A 27,770-nucleotide genomic window follows, 5' to 3' on the forward strand; every position below is an offset into this window, starting at 1 on the left:
ATGTAACTTTGAGCTTGTGCAGTGTTGGAAAAGGGAACAATGTTTAGGTTTGAGTTTTAATCATTGTTAAATTGGCCTATATACTAAATATTTTTAAAATGGTTATGTCTAATGACTAGTACTCAGTAGTTTGTGATGGCCTTATTGTGCATTGGGTTTCATAATATCTCTAAAGGGATTATTATCAGTTCATTAGTGACTTTTATAATCGTACTTTAATACTGTAGTTGACAGCAACACTGTATTGTATGAAAACATTACACCTGTCCTGGGGATTTAGGTTTTCAATTGAATCATCAATCTAAAAGAATTCCGTGCAGGTAATCTGTCTTTCACTTTTCTAACCTGTTTCATGGATCCCACTTTGTTTACTCCGCTTAGACTCTAGCAGTCACATTATGCGCGGTGAAAAGCTACCCGGCTCGCTTGTATTATCTCACAGAGTTACTGGCGGGGCACCAGAAAGCCAAGGTGGGGGTCCTGAACGCTGCGTTAGAGTTTTTATTTCGGATGTTTTTTTCAGTTGCAAAACAGATTACGGTCCAGGTTGCAACACAAAGGACTGTCAATGCACCACTTCCTACAGCCATCCAGGGGTGAATGGGGCGCAGGACGGGGGTCCTCTCCAGGGTACTTGAGCGCAGGTGCGACGTGCATAACAGTCAAGCTATAAAACACTGAAGGATGTGGGGGTGAAGGGGGTGTGCGCACTATACCTGTTCCCATTAACCTGCAGTTAGTTTAATCTCGTCTTGGTGTAGTTCTTAACAGCCTAATTTGCACCTCGTCCAACAGCCTTTAGTTAATACGCTGTAAACACAGAAGCTCTCAGTGTGAGGAGTTTGCACCGATGAGACTCACAAGTTAGCTTTTCTGATCAGTTATAGCTTCGAAATAAAATAAAATAAAACTATTATATTCGTAGAAAACTGTCAACTCCAGCGTCATTTAGCAAGTCATCTAACAATTCTTATAATTTCATCTAAATAATTGAACATATTCGACTGTATAAGTGACTCGGAACAAGTTATATGTATAACTTACTATTTGGCACAAGTTAAAGTAGTGTGTTCCCACTTTTAGATGGAGAAACCCAGAACATGATGATACATCCCGGGATCCCCCCTCTCACTCTCCGAAGAGGAAGTGCAATGTAGCGAATTCGGGACAATGTTTTGTCAAAGTGTAACGGGGGTGTAATAACTGTCGGGCTGTATGAGCGGGTCTTACCAATTACTGATGACTTCTTACAATGAGGAAGGTGCGCGTTTACGATGCCAAGACTGACCTCAGGGCCAACCTCTGCTGCTGACATCACTCCTCCTCACGGCTCGTCGCCTCTGCCTGGAGTCCCATCAAGGTCTGAGTCTCCCGCTGTGACCGAAGGCGATGCCTCATCACCATTCATTCTCAGGCAGGCACTCAGGACAAACACACACTCGCACCGCTCCCTGCACTGTTTTTTCTGAAAAATAAAGCTTGATGATGACAGAAGAAAGTAGGGGCAAACGAAGGAAACAAGCCAACCCAAGGAGAAACCGAGGTAAGAAAAACGCGCTGGAAAAGTTTTTAATAAGTTAGTAAATGATGCATTGACAGATGTTGCTGCAGCTGACATAAGCCCGCGATGAGAACCCGCGTTGATCTTCTTTTTTCTGTAGAAACTCTAACTTTAAATATTGTATTATCGTTGTGTAATTTGCTACACAGAAGTTTCACTACACTCATGTTTAAGACTCGCGTTTGTGCGTTCATGACTTGTGATTGCCTTGCAGCATAAATTGCAGGGATGAGCAGTCAATTTTCGTCAGATTGGCACCCACTGGGATTCTTCTAGTACCTGTACACTAAAAACCCTGAAATAAAACCCTAGAATTTATGGCGGCTGTAAATGTCATGACAATGTTTTTATTTCTACATCAAATTATCGGTTATTTAGAAGGATTCACACGATCTTAAACCTTCAAGGGAAGCATGAATCAGACTTTTGATTTATTTCCATTCTTGTCTACAGAAATGCTTCGTTCTTACAGTCCACTATCACTATAGTTCTGTGCGACTTTCTCTCACATTACCTTTAGTTGTGTTGGTGAACCTGCTCGGAGACTGAAACTTTCTGGGATTATGTCCTATTATCATCTATATTCTATGCACTGCTATCTATGCAATGGGAATTGACATGTTATATCAAGTTTTCGCTATTTGATAGTTTTTTTTAATCAGCATCGTTTTAAAAAGAAACTACCTAAGATGCAAGATAAAAATAGCTTAGGTGGGAACTGATTTTGACAGAAGCTTTTCCTTGAAGAACAATGTTGTTTCATTTCATTTCAAGTTTTCTCCTTGAAATCTTGAAATCACTTGTATGATTTTAAAAAATCAACATAGACACAATGCACACAACTTTTTTTCTATCAAATGTAAATATTTTAAAATAGTCTTCATTTATTTAATGCAGCCTACCATGTGCACAGGAAATTGCACATTTGAAATTTTATTCTACCACCATTATCAATCGCCTTATCAAATATTAGTGGAAAGTTTCAGATGACCTTAAAGCTTTAGATTATGTCAGTTATCAGTCTCTGTGAATGCACTTCCTACAATAGGGCTGAGAGGAACATGTGTCTTATGCTCAATTAGAGACTTTGTTGGGACTTTGTTCTACATGCATCTGGTAGTGCCTTGTTTGTGTGTGGCTCTGAACTGACAAACAGACGTAATGATACACACACCTGTGCGTGGATACACATAAACATTTGTTCTTCTATCCTGCTGATGATTATGTCAGAGTAAATCCCTACTTCAAAACACAAAACAAACCGAAATGATCACACTGAACGCTGCCCTAACACTAAATTTAACTTTCAACCCCTTTCTAAATATCCAAAATGTAAACCTAACATTGAACCCTTCAACATAAATAAACCTAAATTATTCTACTAATGGTTTAATGGGATATGCATGCCAGCCAGTATCTTGCTGCTGGCTCTGTATTTAATGCAAAGTTGTTGGATGATGCAGGGAAGAGATATCCCAAACAAACCTAACCGTTACCCCCAGCTGCAAACAGAGCCCTAAACCCAGAAAAATAAAATAATGAAGTTTGTCTCTAATGTTTTTTCTTCATCATACTATAATAGAGAGAATATTTTGTCTTAAAAAACATACAAGAGCACACAAACATTTCTGGTTTTATTCTTAACTCTCTCGAGGTTCACGAAAGCCCACTCAAACCAGGCTGCCTGCTTGTTTGTCTCTGATCTGACACACAACCGTCATAAACCTATTTGCTGTAAGGAGTCCGTTTACTTTTATAGTTTATTAGTTTGCTGTAAGTGTTTCCTCATTTTATTCAGAGAGGTGTGAAGCTCAGCAGACTGTCACCAGGGTGAGATCCTCGCTGGCTGCCTATAGCGATACACACACACACTCACACTCTCACCTTTGACTGTCACGTAGCAGTTTGTCGACCAACTGCACTCCATTTCACAAATCAGCACCATCACACTACCGTGAAAGCTATCAGCAAAAACACACTTTACTGACAAGGAACCGTCACTTATCAGACCATCAGCAAAAACACTTAGAGGAAAGATAAAAATCACCTCTGATCAATTTCCAGTAACTTATCTTACCAGTTAACGATTTTGAAGAAGTGAATTCAATTTTAAAGTTAGAAAGATTGTAAACTAATATTTATTTGAGAATATGAAAACTGTAAATGCTATCTTAGTCGGTTATCTTTAATACATTCCACACTATATTATCAGTTAGGGCATACGTTTGAGCTGCTTTTCCCCAATTGTTAGTGAATCTGCATGCATGCCTGCGCTGATGGCATGTTTATTATACATAGCATATGTGCATGTAACACATGCATGCGTCAATGTGTGAGAAAAAGTCTGTGTGAGTGAGTGCAAGTACATACTTGTGTCAGTATAGAAATGTGTGTATTAAAGCTCTGTGTTGGATCTGGAATGTGCTGGGCTGGAGGAGGCTGTGCAAGTAGGGAGTTAAAGGTCCTTGATAAAACCAAATGAATTTGGCAGGCCCGGCTCATAAGACAGCGATTTGGGGATCTTTTCCAAACCAGAAGAAAGAGAAAAAAACATAGGCGGACTTTTCTTCTTTCTCCAAGGCGCCTATTGATTATGTCTCTGTCTCCCCCAATAAAACTGTCAATGTTCACCAATTTTAGACAACGTGAGGAAATTACTACCCTTCATTCCTGGCAGATTGAAAACAGTCCTGAGACAAAGAAAGAAAACATATCCATTTGAAACGATGATCTGTATTTACTGGCTGTGAGTGAGACATGTAAGTTTCAAAGAGTGTGAATTAATTAGCTGAGCAAGGGCCATTTGCCCTTTCCCTTTTTGAGAGAGATAATGGTGGAATTTATCCCATATTTTTAAATCATGAAATATGTTTTGTTTTGCAAAAACCTCTCAGATTAGTGGATGATGAATAGAGGAGCGGATTTATCAATTTTACTTAACAAAAAATTATTTTTTACAGTGAAAGAAATGAAATAATATAGCCAAATGTTCTTTTCAGACTTCTTTATTGAAGCATCTCTTAAATATATTTTCTCTGTCTCAATTACTTTAACAAAAGCCGCATTGTTGGTGTAGTATTGTTGAGGCAATATATACCAGCTTTACAAAAAGTTGTCATTTACTCAAACTTTTCTGGCTGTGTTATGTACGGCCTTCCTCTTCCCTCAAACTCAGCAGGCATATTCGCCAGAATCACATCCGCACAACTGATCGCACTCATTCAAACCCTCACTCTGGAATAAGATGTGGGAGTGCATTTCATGAGCCCCCTCATATTTAGTCTTGTTGCCTTTGCGCTTTATGTTTAGTTAGTCCATGAAAAATCTTGCTCCGTTGTTGACTTGATGTGCCTTTTTAAGAAAGAGCTTTCTCTCTCCCTGTTTCCCTCGCTCCCTCTTTCTCATTTTTCTTCTTTTTTCAAGTGCCAATTTATTTAAACTCCTTTCCCCTTTTCTTCTTTCTCCTTCATTGATTTCCAAACCCCAGTCTTTGTATGCAGCTGGGGCCCAGCTGTGTGTCTGTGACTGTGTATGTGTGCATACGTGTGAGTGTGTGTTGGTGTGGTTTTTTTTCTGGCACAGTGCTGCCACAGTGAGCATAGCACACTGTACACAAAGGACTGGAGCAGCAGAAAAGAGAGAGAAAAAGAGAAAGAGAGAGAATAGGGGGAAAACATTTGAACGTTAAAGACTTACGCGCTTGTACAGTACAGAGTGGAGGGGCCAGGCTTTTTGGACTGGGCTTACTTTAACGGCAGATGTATCAGCGCTCTGGGATGAGGGGTGGGGAGAGCGAGACAGCAATGAAGAGCCCAGGCACCACAGTTTATTACTAGGGCTCTTCAAGGGGATCAGCTCAGGCGTCAGAACCAGCGGGTGGGCGGGACAGAAGAGAAAGAAAGGAGAGGAGGATGACAGAAGTGGGGAACTGATGGGGTTGACAGGGCTGGAGACAGTGAAAACAGTTCTTCGGTGTGAGAAGACAAGAGATGGAGGGGCGGTGGGGTAGAGACAGAAGAAACGGGATGGGCGATACAGTGTGGGATAATCTAAGTGTTTCCTCATTTGTTCCTCAAGGTTCCCACAGCTCCAAGTGTCACAGATTTCTCCCATCCTTGCTCTATGTGTGTGATGCGAGATCTGCACAACAGTAATGGGGAATCCCTTGTTTGAGTCCCTCTGTCCCTCACATGTTTATTTGATTATTGCTCTTTTTGATGTTTCAGAAGTAGCCACAGCAGTCCCATGTCTGACTGTACATTCCTGCCGTGTGGCTGCCACAGTTTTTGATAAACTCCAGGAGGAATTATTTGGAAAGTTTTTCGGTGCCATTGCAGGATTAATACATGCAGAGGGTTTTTCTGCCACATTAGCTGCTGCACATGACTGTTTGGAGTTGTAGGATTCGTTTTGTCGAGATGTTACGGCTAAATTTCCGTTTCAAGCAATCACAATCTGATCCCTTAGTAGATGAAAGCTTAATCCTTGGTAATCAGCAGAAACTATTTAAAAAATGGTCCCAATAGACTAGAATACCACAATGGTGAACACATGTCTTCATTAGAAACTTGAGAGCTGAGTGTTTGTCTAAAGATCACACTTCCTTAAACTGTAAGATTGCGCTAATAGCCACAGAGGTCATGAGGTGTGTTCATGTGTGTGAGTAGGTGCCTGTGTATGCACTTTTCACACATTTAACATTCACTGTATTTCTTGCGGCTTCTCAGTCATATAGGCATTTCTATTTTCAGTCGTTTCATCTGATATGGTTTACATACTGTATAGTTTGATGTCACAAATTGTTTTTTCTTTTAGTTCTTGACATATACCATTTGAAGTGCTATTATTACATTCCTTGTTGTTGCTTTGGCAAGACTCCTCGTCATTAAGTCTATTTGTGGATCCTCCAAATGGAGACAGCCTGGGCATTGTGTGTTTGATATGCTGCATATGTTAGACAGAAGAAAAAGCTTAAAATTATCCAGAAAAGCAGGCTCTCTGCACACAATTTATAGATATGTGCTGTTTTATCACACCTCAAATTAAATTTGGAAATCCTGCTTCAGCTGTCATGTATTACAAGGCCCAGATGGGTGGCAGAGAGAGAGAGAGAGAGAGAGAGAGAGAGAGAGAGAGACAAAGACAAAGAGACAGGGAGAGAGAGGAGAGCAGCCTGGTGAGAGTGTGCCAGTATCTGCCAGCGAGGAGCTGTATAGCAGAGCAGCGGGTTGACAGAGGAACGGTTTGATATGTGGTGTATATTACCCACAGACAGAAGTGGGGTGGTATTTGTTTAGGATATGCTGTGGTCACCTTTAAGGGCCAGAACACCTCAGACCTGTGTGTGTGTTTGGTTTTATGAGTTTAACAATCTCTGTTCTTTTGACTTGCTTCTGTCTTTCATTCTTTATTTCTCACCGAATCACTGTCTTATTAAAGAAGAAAAAAATATATTAGGAGATGTAAAGAAAAATCAGGTGCTCTTCCAAGATGGGGCAAATTTTTAGAGCAAAGGGTGAAGTAACAGTCAAAAACCCAACGTTAATCCATTTACTGTGAAATGAAACAATTGAATGAATGAAATGAATAAAGCATAAAAATCTTTACTTTTGAGAGGATGGAACCAGGGAATGTTTGGCATTTTTGCTTGATGAATGGCTTTGAGGGTTAATATCAGGGACGTGCATAGGGCATAGCCAAAACAATGCCCTATGTCCCTATCATGTGACACTGTAGCATCCAAAACTGGTATAATTGCCGCTTTTTGCAGCTTGGAACGCGGACATTGTGCAATATTGCCTTATATTATTCTGTCACACGAACCAATATTGGTCAGCTAGCTAACATATAGACAGCAGGCAACATGTGAAATAACTCTTCATTTACATCCTTTACATTAAAGTCCCAGTCTGCAACATTTGTTTGATCATATTCACTGAAGCCGACACCATGCTCTGATAGAACAGCATAAATCATCCGGTTTTAGAAAGAAAAAAACGTGCCTGTACATGCACCTAGAGACTGTTGTTGGTTTTGCAAAAATAAAAAACTCTTAACCACATAAATATATTAGGCCTACATCAATAGAATAGAATAGAATTACTTTAATGATCCCAGACCGGGAAATTATTTTGTAACAGCAGTAGTGGGTCAGCAAATAAACACTTTGTACATAACATAAATATAATCCAATATATACATAGATATTAACACATCACTGCAAAAATAATGCAGCATTTTTTTATAAACCTGCTCAGTCCTCCATCAGAAATTCTATCTGCAAACCAGGGCTGGTACTTCTATCAGCCCAGGTGAGGGAAAAAAAAGTAAAACTTGGACCAAATACAAAGAAAGACATGGGAGAGGTCAGCAAGCCAACTCCCCTCTGTCTCCCTGTACCTGTGATCACCTGGCACCACCTCCATCTGACCTGCACATCCACTCTGTTTGCTTTGCTATATTCACAGTTAAACTTACTTTTTCACTCTTTCACACACACACACACACACACACACACACACACACACACACACACACACACACACACACACACACACACACACACACACACACACACACACACACACACACACACACACACACACACACACACACACACACACACACAGACACACAGACACACACACACACACAATTACCTGGTAGGGAGTAAACACACTCCATCATGGAGCAAACATGCTTCACTGATCTTTAGGCCCACCTGTCCTGTAACAGTCAAGGATTTAGCTCTTAAATTTTACACACATCTCTATCCATCTGACTCCCCTCCTCTCACTCCCTCACTCTCTCTCTCTTTCTTTCTTTTGCGGGCAGTGTCTCATTTTAACACATTTCCACTTTCACACTTCCACACATGTCTCCATTTCATACTTTTAGAGTCAATGAAGGCATCACCTTTTTACATTTCTAGGCAGTAAATGTGTTCATTCATTAAGTCAGTCTAACAGAAATGTATCTCCAAAGAATACTTTGCAACATCACAGGCTATGGTCACAATGAGGGGAAAATGTGAGTTTTTGCAAAGTAGTGAGAAAGACATTTGTGTAAAACACACTGGTCAAACTCTAACTTTCCTAACTAAGGAAAGAAGTAAATTTTTGCGAGCTACGTGCAGAATTAGATCTGAAAAATAATCTCTGGTAGCTCAGGTATGATAAAGAACAGGATCCATACATCGGAAGTATTTTGTGCAAGAAAGGAAGCAACACAAATAATATCAGCTTACACTGGCCCTCTCTGTAATTTATCAGTGTAACAATCTAGTAAATAGTCTTATCTCATCTTTTTTTAAATAATTTCTCATGGTATGTAACAGGTTATCATGTTTTTGTTGGTGTTGGTGTTGCAAAATAACAAAACGTCACGGAATGTGTTTGACAAAAAGGTCATCCATGTATAAAAGAAAATGTTTAAGAATGCATAAAGAAGGAGAAGAAAAAGCATAATGTTATTGTACAGAATCAATTTCTTTTTCCTCTTCAGCTGCGACTTTGGTGCCTCAGGGAAACAGTTGTGATTATATGGTGCGTGTCCAGCGTGCAGGAGGGATGGAAGGGGAAGTAAGTCATAATGCAGCCTGGCAGCATATCAGAGGAAGTTAACGTCATCTAAATGATACAAGAAATGGGCAGGTGTGAATGTGTCCAGGCCTGATATTGGGATGAGGCTCTAGACACAGATCTGGAAGGTTGACTTCATTGTCACCTTCTCAGATTTGAAGCCTTTTCTGGCTCTCATCTGTTGCCTTTCTTTCTTCTCTCCCTCTTTGTGAGTCTGCTTTTCTCTCACTGCTTCAGTGTTTTGTCTTCTTCTCTCTTTCTCCTCTGAGTTTGATTCTTCTTTATCTCCTGTTCTGTGTATCTCAACTCCTCCACCTCCCATCCCTTTCACTCGTTTTCGATTTTCATCAACTCCTTCTCCTACTTTCTCCCTGTCCCCTTCCATCCATCTATCGATCCTTCACTTCTCCTTGCCTGGACTCCCCAAGTCCTGTATGGTCACCATCATGCCCCCCACCCTCCTCTCCCTGAGCGCCCCCCCCTGTCCCACTGACACCACACGCTGCTCCCATCCCCCGAAAACCACTTCAAACAGCCAGCACCATCAAAGCCCACAGCCAGTCAGCCAGTCAGCCAGCCAGCCAGCCTTCTGCTTCGACTTAAAATTACTGTCGTCCCAGTCGCTGCTTTCCTCTTCTGATACACATCAAAGATCCTCTTAAACTCCCAAAGTTTGCTTTTTAAACCTTTCTTCTTGTTGAGTCTTTTTTATATACATTATTTCACTGGTTGAGGTTTCTCTTTCACCCTCTCTCTCTCTCTTTCTCTTTCTCTATTCTTGCCATCATTCTTTCTCCAACTGGGCCAGGTCAGTAATGACATGCACACTCTCTTGTGCAGTTCTGCTGTCTTTGCATTTTTCTCCATGACTTTAATTAGTTTCTTTTTCAAGGCGTTGGTACAGGCTTCACATGCACAGCACACACATTGTCTCACACACCAACCCTGTAGTTGTAACTAATGTACAGATGTGTGTAAATTTAAATGCAATATGACTCATACATCTTTCTAATCAGAGTTGCATAACCACAAAAACATAAAAAAAGTTCAATAGTGTGTGTTCCCTTTTTTTGCTGCCTGTATTTCTTGTATGTGTGCAGGCTTAAGGGGCAGAAAAAGTGACAAAAGAAAGGCAGGGACCAAGAGAGGGTGAGAGAGAGTAGATGGTGTGTGCAGACATGGGAGGAATGATTCAGAGAAAGACAAAGAAAATAAAAGCAGAGTGACACATTAGAAAGGCATCTTCTCTATGTTTCAAAGCCTTGGAGGTCACATGTGGTCACTTGAAATGTTTCGGTGTATCATCATCTCTCGGGTGGAAGGTGTAATGCCGACATACGCCAGAGGATGGCGTCCCGTCTGTATGTTAACCAGGCAGGAACTGGCTGCCAGGTCTCATCTACAGGCTGTGTCTAATAAAACAACATTCGTCATCACACAACAGCATATATATATATATATATATATATATATATATATATATATATACAGAGAGAGAGAGAGAGACAAGATACATTCTACACTTTCTAATTTTACTGAAGGAGCTGTCCAGCAGCAGTGGATACTAGTCTGTTGTTGTCTTTTCATGTCCTTTGCTGGACATCTCGACTTGTCGGTTTTTATATCATTTCAGTTATAGTTGCAGTAAGAGGTGTAATGATAGTTGAATTGTTGTCACTGTGACTATATGTGTAGTGAATACCTTCACATGGGCTGCTCTGATCTTTTTATATCTTAATGTGGGTTTCTCTAAATTCTTGTATCTTGTGTTTTAAATCGACTTGAGTGGTTAGATTAAGACATTTTAGGCTATAATGTAGTAAATTGTTTTTTTCAAGAACACCACATCACGCAAAACACCTCCAACAGATCGTATACACAGATGTTTGAAGTAGACAAAGAAAGTCAGTGGGATACCAGGCATATTTGTCTCACCCTCAAAACAAATCTCCTGTAGTGAGTGACTGAAAGTTGCTGCTCAGTTGAACTAACCAAATCCCACATTGTATAGCTGTTAAGCTCAAAGAGAAGTTTTATTTAGCGTGCACCCCTATTAAAAAACTTCAGAACCTTTGTGCTCCGTCAGAGAATGTTTTAATATTCAAAAGGAGCCACTATTGTGTGGTTTCTTGCGCCAACGTACAAAATAAAGAGCCACATCAGAAAGCTGGAACAGTCCCTGAGCATTTTCATGTGTAAAGAAAAAAAAGGGAAAACAAATTTGGAGGGGGGAGACAGGAGTATTTATAGAGTGGTGTGAGAGACTTTGCAATGACAGGAGCCTAATGAAGTGGAGTTTGGGTTTTTGATTCACAGTGTGGTGAGTGCATGGGTCCCTCTGTGACCGTTACTGCATTCCAGCACCGATCCCTCGCTACATGGAAACCAGCGAGGGCCACAGGAGGAGGCGAAGGGCCAACTCAAAATAACGTGTTCCTCTAACCGAGCTAACCTTTCTCACCGACATCACTCCTGTTTCCAGTGTAGCAGATGCACTCTGCACGATGGCACTGAGCTCTGACAAGTCTTTGTTCATGTGAAAGCTCTCACAGCACACTATAGATACAGTAGTTGAGTCGACTTGTCACAGCTGGTGAGTCACTGACGAATGAGTCAAATAACACAAAACAGCACGACATAGTAGGGAAGTCCGAAATTAAATCAATAGTGTTTCTAATTTTTTAACTTTGATAGGTCAGTGGAAATTGTATTGTGTGTGAGTTTATTATGAGTACGACTTGCTGCTGCTCATGGAAAAATTGTCTGTAAATCATAAATTTGTCATAGAGTGTGGGCTAGACCTACTCTCTATGTATCTTGACTTAACTTTTGTTATGATTTGGCACTATAGATAAAGTTGAACTGAATTGAATTGAATTCAATTCAATTGAATTACAAAAAGTGAGAAAGAGACAATGGATGAGATCAGAGGATATAAGTCATCATCGTTATAGTGAACAATGTAATGAGAACAACTCTAGATAACCCATAAACAGTATTTGTCTATGGTTTAGAGAATCCAACGGAAAATATAGTTATTTGTTATTTATTTTACATAAACTTCCATATATCCTTGCAAGTTCTGTCAACAGAGAGATAAATAAAGAATAACAATCTTCTCCTCTCTACTGTTTGAGTGTTTAAAAAGTTGTCAGTAAAGCAGAAAATCACAGGCATCTACTTTGAAGGTAAAGGCCGGTGTCAAACAAGGTCATTTCTTTTGATAAATGTCACTGTGGTGGTCGACAGGACAGGTAAATACGGCGGCATAAACATGTAGGCAGCAGCATACAGGAAACCTCCAAAGGAAGAATACAAGCAACCACATGGGCGCTTTGCATACCTCTTCTCTCACACCTTGCCTCACTTGTGCGAAGAGAAAAACTGATTGCTGCATTTTTTGCATTCTGTTTATTAAACAACTACACATTCCAGGTGTTTAACTTTGACCTCTATTCTTTTTCATTTCCTTAGCAATTTCTATAAAGCAAACAGGGAGAAGAACTCATACAAAATTAGACCGCTCATCTACTTTGAACCCACAGTGGTTTGTTATGGCTGATCTGTGCATCTCCTATGGCTAAAAGCATACCGTATAGAAAAAGGCGACATCATTCTTTGTAGTTAGCAGTTATTATAATCACACACTGAATGATAAGCTAATTATCTAGCTAGCTAGTTATTAAGTTCTACATACCTGTGAGAAACGCAAAGCTATTCATTTTGAAGTCAGAGGCAGTCGTCAACCCTGTGAAAGTTAAAATCATTATAGGCTACAAAAATATATCATGGATGTCTAGAGTTGACTCACCACAATCTAAGAATACATAGCTCGGGTGGGAATCTACACGTGGGGATGAAAGTATACTCTGTGAGTGTGTTTCATCCGTCTTATTCACACCGCCTCTCCTTGTGTGTGTCTGTAGTTGCAGTTTAGCGTACTGTACAACAGTTGTCTCACTGTTTCACCAGCGTGTATATACGCATCTTTGTGGTGTGATTACTGGCCAAGGCCACGAGTTATGGGACCCTTTTCCTGTCCATGTTCACTTTTACCGCTCCTATTTCCTTTCTTTCTGTCTCTGTCTTAAATGCATAAACACACACAGATATCGAAGCACAGAAAATGCAGTTTAGATGTGTGTTGTAATATTTATGCTTTGTGTTTTTATATTTTGGCCAATGAACCCTTAATAAAGGAGTGTCCTGCAATCTTCATTAAGTGAATTCACACACTCAAAGCAAAGATGTGCAGTATGCATGGGTAAAGTGCAAATATGTGTAGGAGGAGATTAGACTTATCAGATGTAAAAATACAAAAAAACAGTCTAGGATTGAATGTGAAAGATAAAGACAATGGCGGAGAAGTCCATATCCTCTCAGTTTCATCACAAGGTAGATTAGCTTGCCCTGCAGCATACAGACCGAGTACAGTACGTTTTGTTAACTATTTGTTTGATGGCTTTGCTGTACACCATTTCCCCTTTTTTTTGCTGGTGGTTTAATCTGTCAGCATTTTGAAGTCACACGAACGCAGGTTTCCACTTACAACTTAGATACAATTCACCATTTGGTGCAATGATGTGACATGTAGATACATGACAGAGAACAGATCAATGATTATGATCTTTTTTCTATTTTCAGATGCATGGGCCCTTTCAGAGTGGGCACGGCAGCTGTACACAACACCACAGTCTGTTACAGCCAGTGTCTCGGGGGCTGTGCTTTGATTCGCAAAGGCTCCTCTGAAATCGAAACAAGCTCATATGTGAATAATGGAACTAACACCAGAGCACAGTCACACTAAAAGCAAGACTCGTTGACAAATCAACTTTGTGAGTGCGGTATCAGTGAATCACTCGGTGGCTTTGAAGCTAATAAAATGCCAAAAGGGATTCTGTCTTTGTGTCACAAAGGCCCTAATTGAAGAGAATCATTAAAAAGCCACAGTGAACAAAGGCAAAATAGTTTCAATACGAGGTTTGTTTTCTATTTAAAGATCACTGCTTAGAGTGCAGAATTGTGCTGCAGTTGTGTATGCTTCTGTTTTTGCAGAGCCTTAATCGATATAAGGAAATTAGCTTGGTGTTAATTGCTCTGTTCTGTTCTCTGAGTGTTTCAAAGTGCAGATGTTGCCACTCGACTGCACATTCTGTGGTGGTGGTTTAAATGTTCTGACAGGGTGGTGTCTCCTAATGAGCAGTACATCTAAGGCACAGAGCCATGACTTTGCTGCTGTGGCACTGCATGGGTTTTAACTTTTCTAACTGTGACTGCTTTTCAGATATTCATTGAGTATCGCATACAGACACACACGCACGCATGCACATACGCACGCATGCACGCACACATAGTTATTGTCATGTATTTCTTTTCCGTGTTTGATGCTGTAGTCTTTGCAGTAGCAGGCCGGTCTTGCTCCCCATTTGTGCCCACAATACAAGTTGTGTTTGTTTGTTTTTCTCTATTTCTCTGTACCCTAGTTTGTGTGTGTGTGTGTTTGTGTTAAGGGAATTTCCCTCTGTAGCGTGTTTTTCACAGTTCGACATAAATTGAAGGATTTGTGTCAGGGACAATTTGACAATGTTGCTTTCTGTCTCTTTCTATCTCTTTCTTCTCTAATTCCTTACTCCCCTGTCTTTATTGTATGTCTTTCTTTTTTTCCATGACTCTCTTTTTTTTTCTCAGTCTCAGTGTACTTTATTCTCTGTCCAGTATTCTTCATGCACTGGTGTCTCTGCACCTCTGTCTCACTCTTCTTGCACCCCTTTTTCTCAACATACACACCACAGCACTGTGTACCTAACACATTGCAAGAATGCAAACTCACATACTGCACCGCACATCACAAAGCATCTCTTCCTCCACGCTAATATGACCTTTACAATCTCCATCACAGTGTCACAGTTTCAGTCTCATTTATTCTCTCCGGCAGCCATTTGCCGACTTTTTTTGTGCGTGGCCTTCAGCCAACCTGCAAAGAAACGACTGTAATCAATTGAAGTAAAACTAGAATGTGCTATTTAGACTTTCATATCAATGTGTTTGTGGTTATTTTCAACATCATTAGCCAAGAATGTTTGAACTTCCTCTTCTCTGGCCACAGAAATGCAATAAAAGTGCTGCAAAACATCACATTACCACCATTCCTATTGGTTAACATGTAATTTAGAGCATTTAATCCTCATTTTACTGTCAGAATACATGATATAATCTGTAAATTGAAATTAAGAGTTGCATGCCAATATGAAGCAACCACCAAAAGTTTGGAATATTACTGGTATTACACACTCTCCTTTGATCTTACAAAATGATTGTTCTTGTTGCCGAACATGCAGGGAATGACAGTGTGTTCATTATGTATTTAGTGCATATGCAACAACACAGTTAGATAAAACACAATTGCCATGTGAGCATCACAGGGCTTCTTCCTCTGTCAGTGTTGTTAGGGCAGGTCAAACCAAAGCAGGCCAAAGTGCCAAAGTCAGTAGGAACCATCACCACGAGAGACAGAGAGAGTGAGTCATGGCTACGATTGAGAAGATCAGGTGGGAGGTGTTCTTGGTTGTGGTCCTCCCCTGACTCATTGTACAAATGTCAGACAGCAGGTATGAGTATGAGAGCTGCCACAGAGATAACTTTTTAAATGGCATGTTTGATTTCTGCAATACATATTTGAAGATAGTTCGTCTTTGTCAACATGAGTGTGCTCTGCAGATGGATCTGGATTCATCTCATCTTTGAACTGCTCTCATAGGTATTGTACAACGACAATGCACACTTCTTCCTGTGCTTGCTTTTTGTTCAGCGTGTGGGCGTCCGTGACCCTCGTGGTAATTTATTGGGTTCAAAATAGCAAGTGTTGAGTTTCTTTTGACACCTGGGAAACAAGCACAGTTTCAACAGCATGGCAGAAGCGTTATTACTTAATGTTTAGCATAGCAAAAATATGATGCATTAGTACATTTTTAATTATGCCTCTGTGTATTATTCCTTCTTGTTGTGGCTGTTTTACCAACTACATTGGTACCAGTGTGTTATGTCATATGAAGAGAAATGTGAATTTGAATCTTTAGTGTAGCAGGAAAACTCTGGATTGATATATCAGTTTAAAAAGTGATTTGACATAAAGCTTTAAAAAGTGATGACACAATACATTTTAAAGTGACAACCTAAAAACTGGAAAATGTTTTTAAATTCTAAAAACTAAACGCAGAAGTTAAACTTCTGTATCCAGCTTGGTTTTATTTCTGAAAGGTAATTGTAATAGTTTGCTGTGTGGTGGTAATTTTGTGTAAATGACAAAAACTGTACTTTAATGACACATTTGATTTAGAGTGTATTTTTGCCAGTTAAATGATTTTTGCATAAAAAGCTATTTATTAGGTTATTTTTTTTTATCTCATGTGATAAATTAATATATATATATATATATATATATATATATATATATATATATATATATATATATATATATATATATATATATATATATACATATATAGCATTGATAACATTATATCATTGTTAGAATAAATAAGAATCAACAGAACAGTGCCGATTACATTGTGTGGTAAATTGGGCCTGGCCTTGTTTGTTGCCTTTAAAACCGAAAGAAACAAACAAGGTAATTTCTAGGTAATTATTCCGTGCTTAGCATTTAGCCACATAATTACTAAGTCAGTACCAGATCACATATGTTCGTCGTAAAATAAACTGCAGCTTAGCGTGTTGCTTTACAGTAGATGCCTTCTGGGATATAAACAGTGTAGAATTAGATTCTCTGTGCTGCAGTGAGCAAAATAAATGTTGATTTTTTTCTTCTTTTTTTCATTATCTTATGTGACTGTTTTTTTTAGTTGTGGTCTGAATGTGGTTGAAGATACTTTCTTTTCATGTCACACACATATGTGCTTGCTAATGTATACAGGCATTATCTGTCTCTGCCTGGTTTTTCAAAAACTGACTAAACTATGTAAATAATAAGAGATCTATTGCAGATCATCACTTTTTAGCCTTCAGATCAAATTCAAGACAGATCACAAGCCCCCAGATAACAAGAACAGTGTTTTCTCAGGATAAAACTCTGGTGTCCTAAGCTGAAAGCCGTCAACTTCTTTCTGGCGGGCAGACCGTCAATCCTTCAGATGCTCAGTCAATGTCAGGCAGGGAAAGCGGCAGACAGATTAAAATAGTGCTGCGGTGTTTGATCTGAACATGCTGTTGTTGTCAAACCATCAGAAACAGTCCCCAGAAGACAGAGTGATCGACATTGTCAAGCATGATGCAGCACGGTTCGGTTTGCACTCTCTGGCTATGAGTCACATTCTTCCCACGCACACTACAGTGCATGCAATAACAGTGTGCTGTTTTCTACTGCGCTGTGCTGCGTGTTATTTTGTGTTCGGCATCGTCCAACAAATTACACATTCTGAAAACTTTTGCACATCGCATGAATTCATAACTTCTTTGTACCTTGACTACTTGCAGGCAATCACAAACCTCCTGCGGTGTTCAAAGATTGAGCTGTCCTGCTCCAAAAAAGAAAAAAGAAAAGACCAATTTGAAGGATGCAATCGCTATCCAGATAAATAAATCAACAGGCCCGATAATGAAAGCCATCCCAGCGCAGTGCCTCTTTAATGACAGCAAATATAGGCTCAGTGTCACTCACTGTCATGCAAGAGAAAATTAGAGCCTATCTGATGCTAATCTGGACCAGATTTTTCTCTTTCTGGGCCCAGTGGTACGTCCTATCATCCCAGGGAACTCCTGCAGGGCTGATAGGTCGACCTCAACTACATCATTTAACTTCATAGCTGTCTGCTAAAGGGAAGCACATTTGATGACCAATTTCACCCCCCATAACAGCAAGTCATTCCTCCCCAGGTAAGTAGAGCAGCAGGGAGCAGAGGTTTGGATGACTGGCTCGGGTGAATCAGAGTTTTGCATGAGCTCACTTTTTATAGAGGTGTGATGAAGTGGGGGGAAAATCATGCAACTATATGATACAAACAGATACACATGTGGATGTGTGTGTGTGTGTGTGTGTTTTGTTTGCAGGCCGCCCCACTGCAGCACCGGGCCCCCCTTTTGCTCTTTCAGTAACAGAGTGAGTGTATGTTATCTGTGCGTGTCTTCTAGATGTAAAGTTGACGACACAGATTTGCTGAAACCTCTCTGGCGGTGTCGAACAATCTCTGGCCTTTGTCAGCGTGAGCCGTGGGGTGTAACTGAATGTGTCGAAAGAAAAAATACTAATACCATTAAGCATATAATAGAGCGGCTCAAACAAAAATGAAAATCTCTCAAAAGAGTGACTGAGTGTTGTTTTGACAGTTTAATGAATAAACTTTGTTTGTGTTTTGTGAAATGTAATCAGCTGTGAAACCTTAATTTTACTCAGATCTGATGATGACAAGAGGCTGAAGAGGAACATTTCTTTAAAACAAATATGTTTATTGTGATCTTCATCAGATACTCGTCAGAAACGTATTTTCACAGTAATGAGAAGAATTGGCCTGCTGCATGTTGGCACAGTCCCTGTTTTGCCCCCGCCTCCACCCCTCGACAATCGTTTGGCTCTCCCCTGATATATTTCAAAGGCACTGGCAAAGAGTCTATGTGTGTTCTTAAGTGGTCATAACTTGGTTGTGATTAGATATTGCCAATCAGTGAGAGGAAAACGGAGAGTCCTCAAAAAAAAGACTTGGAAATAAGAGCCAACAGCTGAAATCCCAGGCATGTGTTTGTGATTGTCATTTATTGTCTTTGCCATGGGAAAAAGTAATGCTCCTTTCCAGTTGTGCTGCAGCCTGGGCACCGAGGGTACACTTTAAAATTACAATATGTTATTTATCTTTTCTTCTTACTGCTGCACTCCATGCCTGCCGCAGTCACAACCGCACATGTGCGAAAAATTTAGACATGGAAACATATTTTTCTACAATCACATAAATTGTGTTCTTTAAGAGCAATTACACATGTAAACAATTTCAGTTCAACAGTCAACATTTTGGTATATATCTATTCATTAGGTTTTGCAATTTTCAAAATTTTAATATTTGATACAAAGAATGTTTGAAAAATAAGTAGGCTAAATTGAGGAATGAATCCTCTTTAACAAACATTTATCTTACAATGATTTGTACTAAATAAACAGTATTTTACTGGTTTGAAGTTTGATCACCAAATTAACACTTCTCCATCTTTTTTATTTCGTTCTTGACCTAATAATGTATTTTAATTAATTTTAAATTTTAAAATGAATGCCATGCTTCACTCTCAGTATTCTTGTGTCTGAATTTTTTATATTGCAGCGACTGATCAGTTAAATATTTGAAACAGTTTTACAGTTCTGGATCTCCTTTGCACAAATGTGAATGCTGCATGCTGAGCGTGTCTGCTTGCTTACAGAGAAACAACACTGAAACAAACTAAAACAAATAATACTATTTCCATCCTTTACTTAAAACAACATGTAAGTTATATTTTTCTAAATGTATAATAACATTTTTTTTAATTGCTGATCCCATTTGGTTTCAGTTCCTGGAAGTTTTTTAATTATCCAGCATTGTCTCTGGTTTGTTTTAGTCACACCCTACAACTGACATGATAAGAAACTCCACTATTGTATTTTGAACCGTGTAAAACATTCCAAAATAACCTTATTTGCAAAATAATTATTGGCATCTCATTCAATGTAGATTAAAGCCACATGTTTATAATATTACATTTTCAGTAAATTTGAATATACAATATGATATTCCTTAATGAGCATACTGTCTGTTTGCTGCATGATGTTTAAACAGCGGGTGTTCTTCTCTTAAATGTAGTATTTTCTGTTTCTCTTCCTCTCACAGTGGATGCTGAGCAAGTTTGTTCACTAGGATCTGAGGGGGAGGATGAGGTGGGCCTTTGGAGCTTGGAGCCCCAGGAGAGCCTGGACAAGACAAGCCTGACGCCTAGCGAGGGGACAGAGGAGCCTGGCAGCCCTTCTCGCTCCATGCGGCCACACAGCCTCAGCCCCAGCAGCAGGAACTACTGGCAGCAGGTGGAGCAGGGGGCAGAGGCTGCAGAAAACGCCACCACCGCATCTGCCACAAACAGGGAGGGAGACCTGGAACCATTTAGGATGCACTGTAAGTTCTCAACTAAAGTATGCAAAACCGTAAAACGTCTGCTAATTAAAGTCTTTATTTTCTGAACGGTTTCTGAAGAATAAAGGCAAAGTGTATACAGTGTAAAATGTGATCCATATACTGTATGAGACTGCTGTGTAGGACTCTACTGTGCGTGTAAACAAGTTTACAGTGTTTTTCTGATGCAAGACACCGCCAGTCTCATGATGCCTCTCAGAGCCTCTAGATACACCTTCATATCAGCTCCTTGTGAAACCATGCCTTCCCTACAAGCTGTTCCCTTTTTTCACTCTTCTCTTTGAAAAGGCAGCCTTCTGAAAGCATGACAAAAGAACTCATCCCACACAATGTCACAATATTTCCATGCATCAAAGAGGTGACGTTACGGTACTGAAATCAGCACTGCGCGACGCGAGGCTTTCCCTTTTATTTAGTAGAGATCAAAGGCTCACGCGGCTTGCCTACTAACAATCACTTAGCTCCCTCGCCTCGTGTGATTTGGCCTTGCCTGATGAAGGCAAAGCTGAGTTTTTACAACACTCAACCGCACAGGCTCTTCCCTTCACCACATAAGAAACAGCTCAAAATATGCCAACATCTGCAAACATTTGAAAAATCTTCCTCAAAGTGGCTGTAAGCTGACCGGCTTGATTCATGATAGAAGGCGCCCTCTCTTCTTCACGTGGCTTTCTCTCTGCGCCTGTCACTGCACTCAAGGACACAAATGGGAAAAAAACAACTTCAAATCTAGTTTCATATCTGGCCAACTAGTTTCCTGAACACTCTGTCAGTCTTCAAGTAAACAATTTAGTTCCATTAGACGGAGCTGCACATAGTGTCACTTTACAATTGATCCCCTCTACCTCTGCACACATAGATGTATGAACAAGAGAGAAGAGAGAAGACTCAGAGAGCTAACACTTTCCCAGGAATATAATTTAACAAATGCCTACATGAAAACGTAACAGCAGCAACGGCTCTGCCGCATTGACAAGAACGCTGACCAGCTTTAAAAATGATTAATTCGCAAAGAGAGGTCATATAGGAACAATGTGTATTAATCTGCATGATAACTGGAGGTTGTTTATGGTCTTTTGTGCAGTGGTTGGCACTTTTCTAAGCTTTTTGTTGTCTCGATTGTATGTACTGTCAACACAGCTTTTGTGCTTCCTTCTCTGCCAGGATTTTTTTTTTCTTTGGGAATACCTCAATAAATAAAGTTAAAAAAAGGATTTAATACTTTAAAACTATTTTCCTGCAAATGTCACTAATAAGGCTTAGTGTGTGCGTGTATCAGAATTATGTATAAACTTTGACAGAATGTTAGACACTGCTCAACAGTTTCATGAAGGTGCTAACCACTGATCAAAACCCCCCCAAAAATCTTATTTTGGATTTTAAGGTTCGTCTGCATCTTTTTCTCTGCACAGGTAAGAACTCGGACTCTGCCCTGGAAGACCTGGCCCACTATGAATTTCTGGCCCAGTTGAGGAAGGCCTCTACCTCAGCCAGTCTCTTGGACCACCTGAACCACAATGGCATGGCAGCAGTGTATCACCCAGCCAGCAGACACGATGAGCTGCCACCTGCCATCTGGTCACCAGGAGCTCAGCACCGCTCACCCGAGGGAGCAGGTAGTTCGATTAGGGAACAGCTGCGTTGATACTAAATAGAAAATCAACAAACTTGAAATGACTGCTCTTGAGCCAGGTAGTGTGTCATTAGAAAGATGAACCACTCAGCTGCAGGTTGACAGCTATTTAGTTGTAATCCAGCACATTGTATATGTCAAATAGAAAATCACACATGAGCTTATTTTTCAACTTCTAAGGGTTCAACAAAGGGCCTTTGTCAGAGTTTGACAAAGGAAACCCATTTAAACATCCATGTTTAAGCAATTAATGCATGTAACAGTATGTTGTCGTCCCACAACTTTAATATTTAGCCTGTGGATCAACATTTTATTCAACATTTTATTTCATTTTATTTTTTTAAGTATGCCAAGTTTAAAAGGTTGTGTCATAGTAGTATATTGAGTACATAATACAAAATATCTTTACTCAATCAAATAAAAAACCGTAGTAGTATAACTCTGTCAACACAAATAGCTATAAATACAATAAGGTCATGTTACAATATTTTAGAAACGTATGCTAGATATTTAATTCTGCGGGCTTTAAAAAGCAAACAGTCTGTTATTCCTCGGGCTTATTCTGCTTATTCTCCTTCTTCCGCCTAAAACTTTGATTCAGTACAAGTCAGACAGCGTTGTCAACACATGCGCAAATCATACACCAAAACGTGTGGAAGGATTGGGAATGGTGTGATATTATTTTTGTTAAAGATTTGCCAAGTCGTTTTCATGAAAATCGCAAAAAACGGTGCCAAATTTCCACATACACAATGGGAAATTGTCCTGGCCTAAATTCAAATCCACCCCTCTTTGGGGCCACACCGATTCGCCATACTTTAACGCAGAAAACGGATTAAAAGTTTAAACGGCTTAGAAGATTTATGACTTATTTTGGGTGATTGGGCATTTTGATATCAAACACATTTTTCACGTAATCAGAGTTTTGGTTTCATTCAATTTTAAACTGTAAATCTTTTACAGGGGGTTCAATCCTGCTCCTGCATGTTTTAGGTTCCTCCCTGCTGTAACACACCTGAGTCTAATGCTGCTTGTTATCAAGCTTCAGCTGCTTGATAAGCAGAGAGGAACCTAAAATATGCAGGACAGTAGCTCTCCAGGAGCAGGATTGGACACCTGTGGTCTATCATGTAGCCTTTTTTACTACTACTACTACTACTACTAGCCAATTTCTGCTTTTACTACTTTTGACCTTAGCAATGGGATGTGCACCAAGTATCAAAACTGGTAAAAGACAATCCCACAATTAAAATGTATTGCAGAATTTTCTAGTTAAGACTTTCTTGCCTGTATCTATAGTAAACTGAGATTATTTGATATCTTGTTCAATGCATGCTGGGAGAGGCTCCAGCCCTCTGCAACCTTGAACAGGATAAGCAGCAGCTTAGAAAATGGATGGATGAATGGATATATATTGTCTGTTTCTCTCTGGACTCTAGATGCAGAGAGGACCCAGCAGGCCTGTCCGTTCTGCCACAGGATGTATCAGCGAGGAGCGTCTTTGAGGGACCACATCAAGTACTGTCAGGAGAGGGAGGGGGGCCACATGGTCTGTCCGCTCTGTGGATACACTGCCACCCTTAGGGCGCAGATGGAGCGGCACCTAGCACTTCATAACCAAGTGCAGGACAAGGTGAGATACAGACACACACGGCAGGAGGAACTTTTATTAATGGAATGAGACAGTTGTCATAACTACATTCTACAATATTTAGTGTTACAAAGATTAAAGTGACTTCTTCACACCCTGAAATTCATCCCTAAATGTGTTGTATCATAAAAACAAATAACAATGTCCTATCATCCTAGAGTGTCATCTCTTTGGATCAAGGCATTGAGACCAGGAAGTTCAAATGTCTGCAGTGTGGGAAAGCGTTCAAGTACAAACACCACCTCAAAGAGCATCTCCGCATCCACAGCGGTGAGAACATCAAACCCAACAAGCTGCTATTGTTTCTAGTACTAACCCTTACTTATCATGCCACTTTGATGGTATGAAATGATCCCTAATTTCATGTACTGAAAAGAAACGAAAAGTTAAAATAATCCAGGACAGGACAAAATAATTTGGACAAATGTTGAAGGTATTTTCAGCCTACCCATATTCCGTTTGTGTGTGTGTCATCCTTTAGGTGAGAAACCTTATGAGTGCTCCAACTGCAAGAAACGTTTCTCTCACTCTGGCTCCTATAGCTCCCACCTAAGCAGCAAAAAGTGCCTGAGTGGTGGAGGAAATGCCGGGGGAAACACGGGAGGAGCCAGCAGTGCGTTTAATGGACATAGCCAAAGCTCCTACAACCACTCATTTCCAGCATCTCCCTCTGCAGGCATGGGGAGAAACAGCACAGACAAGGGCTCTCCGTTGGCTTCACAGACCCAAGATAATACTGGGCCTCTATGTCGAGTTCCAGAGGATCCTCACCAGCCCTCACTGCAGGACCCCAACCACAACCACGCAGGCTTCCCCAGAGTGTCAGACCTGGCTCGGCTTTGGGACCCCTCAGCAGAGCTCTCTCTGAGAGCCAGTATACTAAAAGGGACCACCCTGCTGCCTTATCTGCACTCTGGGACCAAGTTTGAACAGATGCTGCAGGAGATGCTTCACATGGAGGTGAAGAAAGATGAGAATATGGACAGAGGAGGTGGAGCAATAGAGGAAAGGAAGTTGATTTATAACAGAGGAGGGCCTGACAGGAAGGTGTCTCCAGACAAGAGAAGAGAGGCTGTGCGGTCAGGGGAAGGGGTGGAGAGAGGGGTGCTTGGGGTGACGTGTCGCTGGTGCTCCCAGCTTTTCCCCAACGTGGCAGTGCTCTTGCAGCATGAGCGCTACCTCTGTAAGATGAACCGAGAGACAGTGGAGGGTCTTCGCAGCAGAGACCACCCCTCGCCACCTTTATTCTTCCCTAGGTCTGCTCTCCAATCTGAAATAAACAAACCGAGTGAAGTAACCAATGGCCTCTCTGGAAACAAATCACCATTAGAGAAGCCCAGCTGGCACTCTGTACCGCAGCAGCTATTGGTTGCAATGCACTCTCCCACACAGCCCCACCATGACGCCCTGTCTTCACAAGCTTTCTGGTCCAGCCAGGAAAAGGGAAGCCCAAGTCAATCATTAAACCACTCCCCAGAACTGTCATCTCCTCGAGTGAGAAGGAGGGTTCCTTCTTCAGGATTTGGTTCTCCGGTTTGCCTGGACCTCAGCAGCTGTCCACCTGAACTGACCTCCCCTCAGAACCAGACCAGCATTCCCTGGTCTTCACAGAACGAGCCTCTGGACCTCTCCTTGCCCAAGCAACTCTCACACCAGGAGGGGAGAAACAAGACTGTAAATGGCAACTCAGCCAGAGGAGAGAGGAGAGAGCGTGGGACCGAGCAACTCAGGAGACCAAGTCCAACTTCACATCTCTCGCTTCACCATCACCCACTGTACAGCGGGGCCGGAGCTCCTATGTTTCCAGGTTCCTTATATAATGGATTTCCGATCTTCAGCCAGTCTGGTTTAGGGCTTTCAGGACATGACGGCATGAGGCCGATTCCATTCAGCCAGCCTGCTACCAGTCCCGGGTTTCTCTCTCCGTTGGCTTACATGATGGACACAGACACAGAGGCGACACTGAAAAAGATCCACCAGGAGAGACAAGCTCTCATGGTGAGTAAGGCTTTTCATTCAAGTTTGTTTGAAAGAGTTATGTGTTTTCTGAAGAACAACCTCAAAATTTCTGCAGAAGTAGCATCAAAAGCACATGAAAATATCCAATTATATTCTAAATCATTGCTGTGAGAATGGGTAGAATTAGAATAAGATTCATGTAAATATATTGTGATACACATTTTCATGTTTTCTCTTTAGGGTGAGGTGTTAAGCCATGGAGCTCTCGACTACCTCTCCCTCATGGATGAAGGACTGGAGGGAGAAGGAGGACCAGGGAGGAAGAGACTGAAGAAGACAGATGAGGGGCTTTACGCTTGCGACATTTGTGAAAAAACCTTTCAGAAGAGCAGCTCTCTGCTCCGACACAAATATGAGCACACAGGTCTGTAGCTTTTGCGAAAAAGCTTTAGATGCAATTTGCTTTAGATTACTACAATATTTGTAAATAATAAAAACAAAGGAATAGTTTGGGAAAATGCTCATTTGGTTTCTTGCTGAGAGATGGACAGATTGTATTACCTACCCAGCTACCAAATGTAAAAAGTGCATATTTCAAATTGAATATTAGCAACAATGTCTCTGTATTCATCACAGGTAAGCGTCCTCATGAGTGCAAGATCTGCAACAAGGCCTTCAAGCACAAGCACCACCTGATTGAGCACAGCCGGCTGCACTCTGGAGAGAAACCTTACCAATGTGACAAGTGTGGCAAACGCTTCTCTCACTCCGGCTCCTACTCTCAGCACATGAACCACCGCTATGCCTACTGCAGCAAAGACCAGGATCCAGACCAAGACCATGAGGAGATGCCTCTCACCCCAGGGGCTGGCAGCAATATCGGGGTCCACCTAGCCGGCGAGACCCCTTTGTCAATGGAGGATACCCAAACTGCGCACTCCTTCCTCAGCGATTCCAGTCTGGATGGAGCTACAGAAGCCCTCAAGGAGGAAGAGGAAGACGAGGAGGATAAAGAGGCAGGAGTTAATGACGGTAATGTGGAAGAGGCACATGTGAGTTTGTCAGGGATAGCAAATGAGCTGGGAGGTAGCCCCATCCAAGGATCACCTATAGGGGAGAAGGGAGTGCAAAATGAGAGAAATTGTTACAATGTGGGAAACCATATTAACAATGCAGAGAAACAGTTCTGGGAGAGAGAAACTGAGGACCAGAACAAAGACTTGGACAAATGTGAACTGAGCCTGGATATAACAGATTTACCCAGAATAAAAACTTAAGGTGACTTAAACAAGCCAATACAATACATATACTATACACATTAAGACTTTTTCCCCTTCCCATATATATATATATATATATATATAGCAGCTCCACTGATTTTTTAAAAACTAATTTTTACAACATGAAAAAATGCACAGAACTGCCAAAGCATAGATGGCCTTAAAGTGGATGAAGCCATACAAATAAAATATATGTGGCAATACAAATTATTCTATATCATCATGCAAAATAAACTTGATGTACCTATGGTGTTTTTTTTGTTTGTTTTGTTGGTGTTGTTTTGATTATTTGTTGTTTGCCAGGACAGCTAAAAAAATACATTAAGGATGACTCATTTGAGGTCACGTCACACATAACAATGTGACATTGCAGAAATCTTACTTTTTAATACGCTTGCTGCTGCTGACTGTTGCACAACCCATAAAGAAGAGGCCTTTGTATTTTTATGTGCAGGTTCCTGTTTACTTTGTCTGTACTTTGTTTAAAACATTTTGACTGTTCACATGTAGATGCAGACCAGTGAGTGGGTTAGGAACAGAGAAGCCACACCCTAAAGGAAAGGATTTGTTACTTTAACATGCCATCAAAGTTAAATTTTACAGATGCAACCATATCGATCAGAATCGCTTGATGCTCAGTTAGTATATTTATTCTTCCTCATAGGTGCAAGTAACATTGCATATCCTGTGGTATTAATTCATACAAATACTTACCTCTATTTTTAATAAATGGTCAATAACTTGTCAAATGTTTTACATAAAAATACACACATGCAGCTATTACGTTGTCCCAAAGCCATTGAGGGTATTGAGAACTTTGGAAGTACTCCTTTTATTATTCATGCTGTGAAATCACAAGGTACTACCAGCTCATCTCTTCAGGTTAATGATGGTGCTCAGTGGCTTTGACATATCAGCAGTCTATTTTGTAGTTTATAGCAAGTAGA

General features: G+C 40.6%; 1 protein-coding gene across 1 annotated transcript; it reads left to right on the forward strand.

The window, feature by feature from the left end:
• Positions 1-1,431: 1,431 nt before the first annotated feature.
• On the forward strand, positions 1,432-27,346 carry LOC310965264 (zinc finger E-box-binding homeobox 2). Its single transcript, XM_083938767.1, has 8 exons — positions 1,432-1,543; positions 20,004-20,282; positions 21,713-21,916; positions 23,373-23,566; positions 23,743-23,854; positions 24,066-25,582; positions 25,784-25,967; positions 26,180-27,346. Exons 1-8 carry the CDS (start codon positions 1,483-1,485, stop codon positions 26,818-26,820), a joined length of 3,192 nt encoding a protein of 1,063 aa, XP_083794893.1. The 5' UTR covers positions 1,432-1,482; the 3' UTR covers positions 26,821-27,346.
• Positions 27,347-27,770: the final 424 nt, after the last annotated feature.

The sequence above is a fragment of the Echiichthys vipera genome, assembly GCF_963691815.1.
Source record: "Echiichthys vipera genome assembly, chromosome: X".
Lineage (NCBI taxonomy): Eukaryota > Metazoa > Chordata > Actinopteri > Perciformes > Trachinidae > Echiichthys > Echiichthys vipera.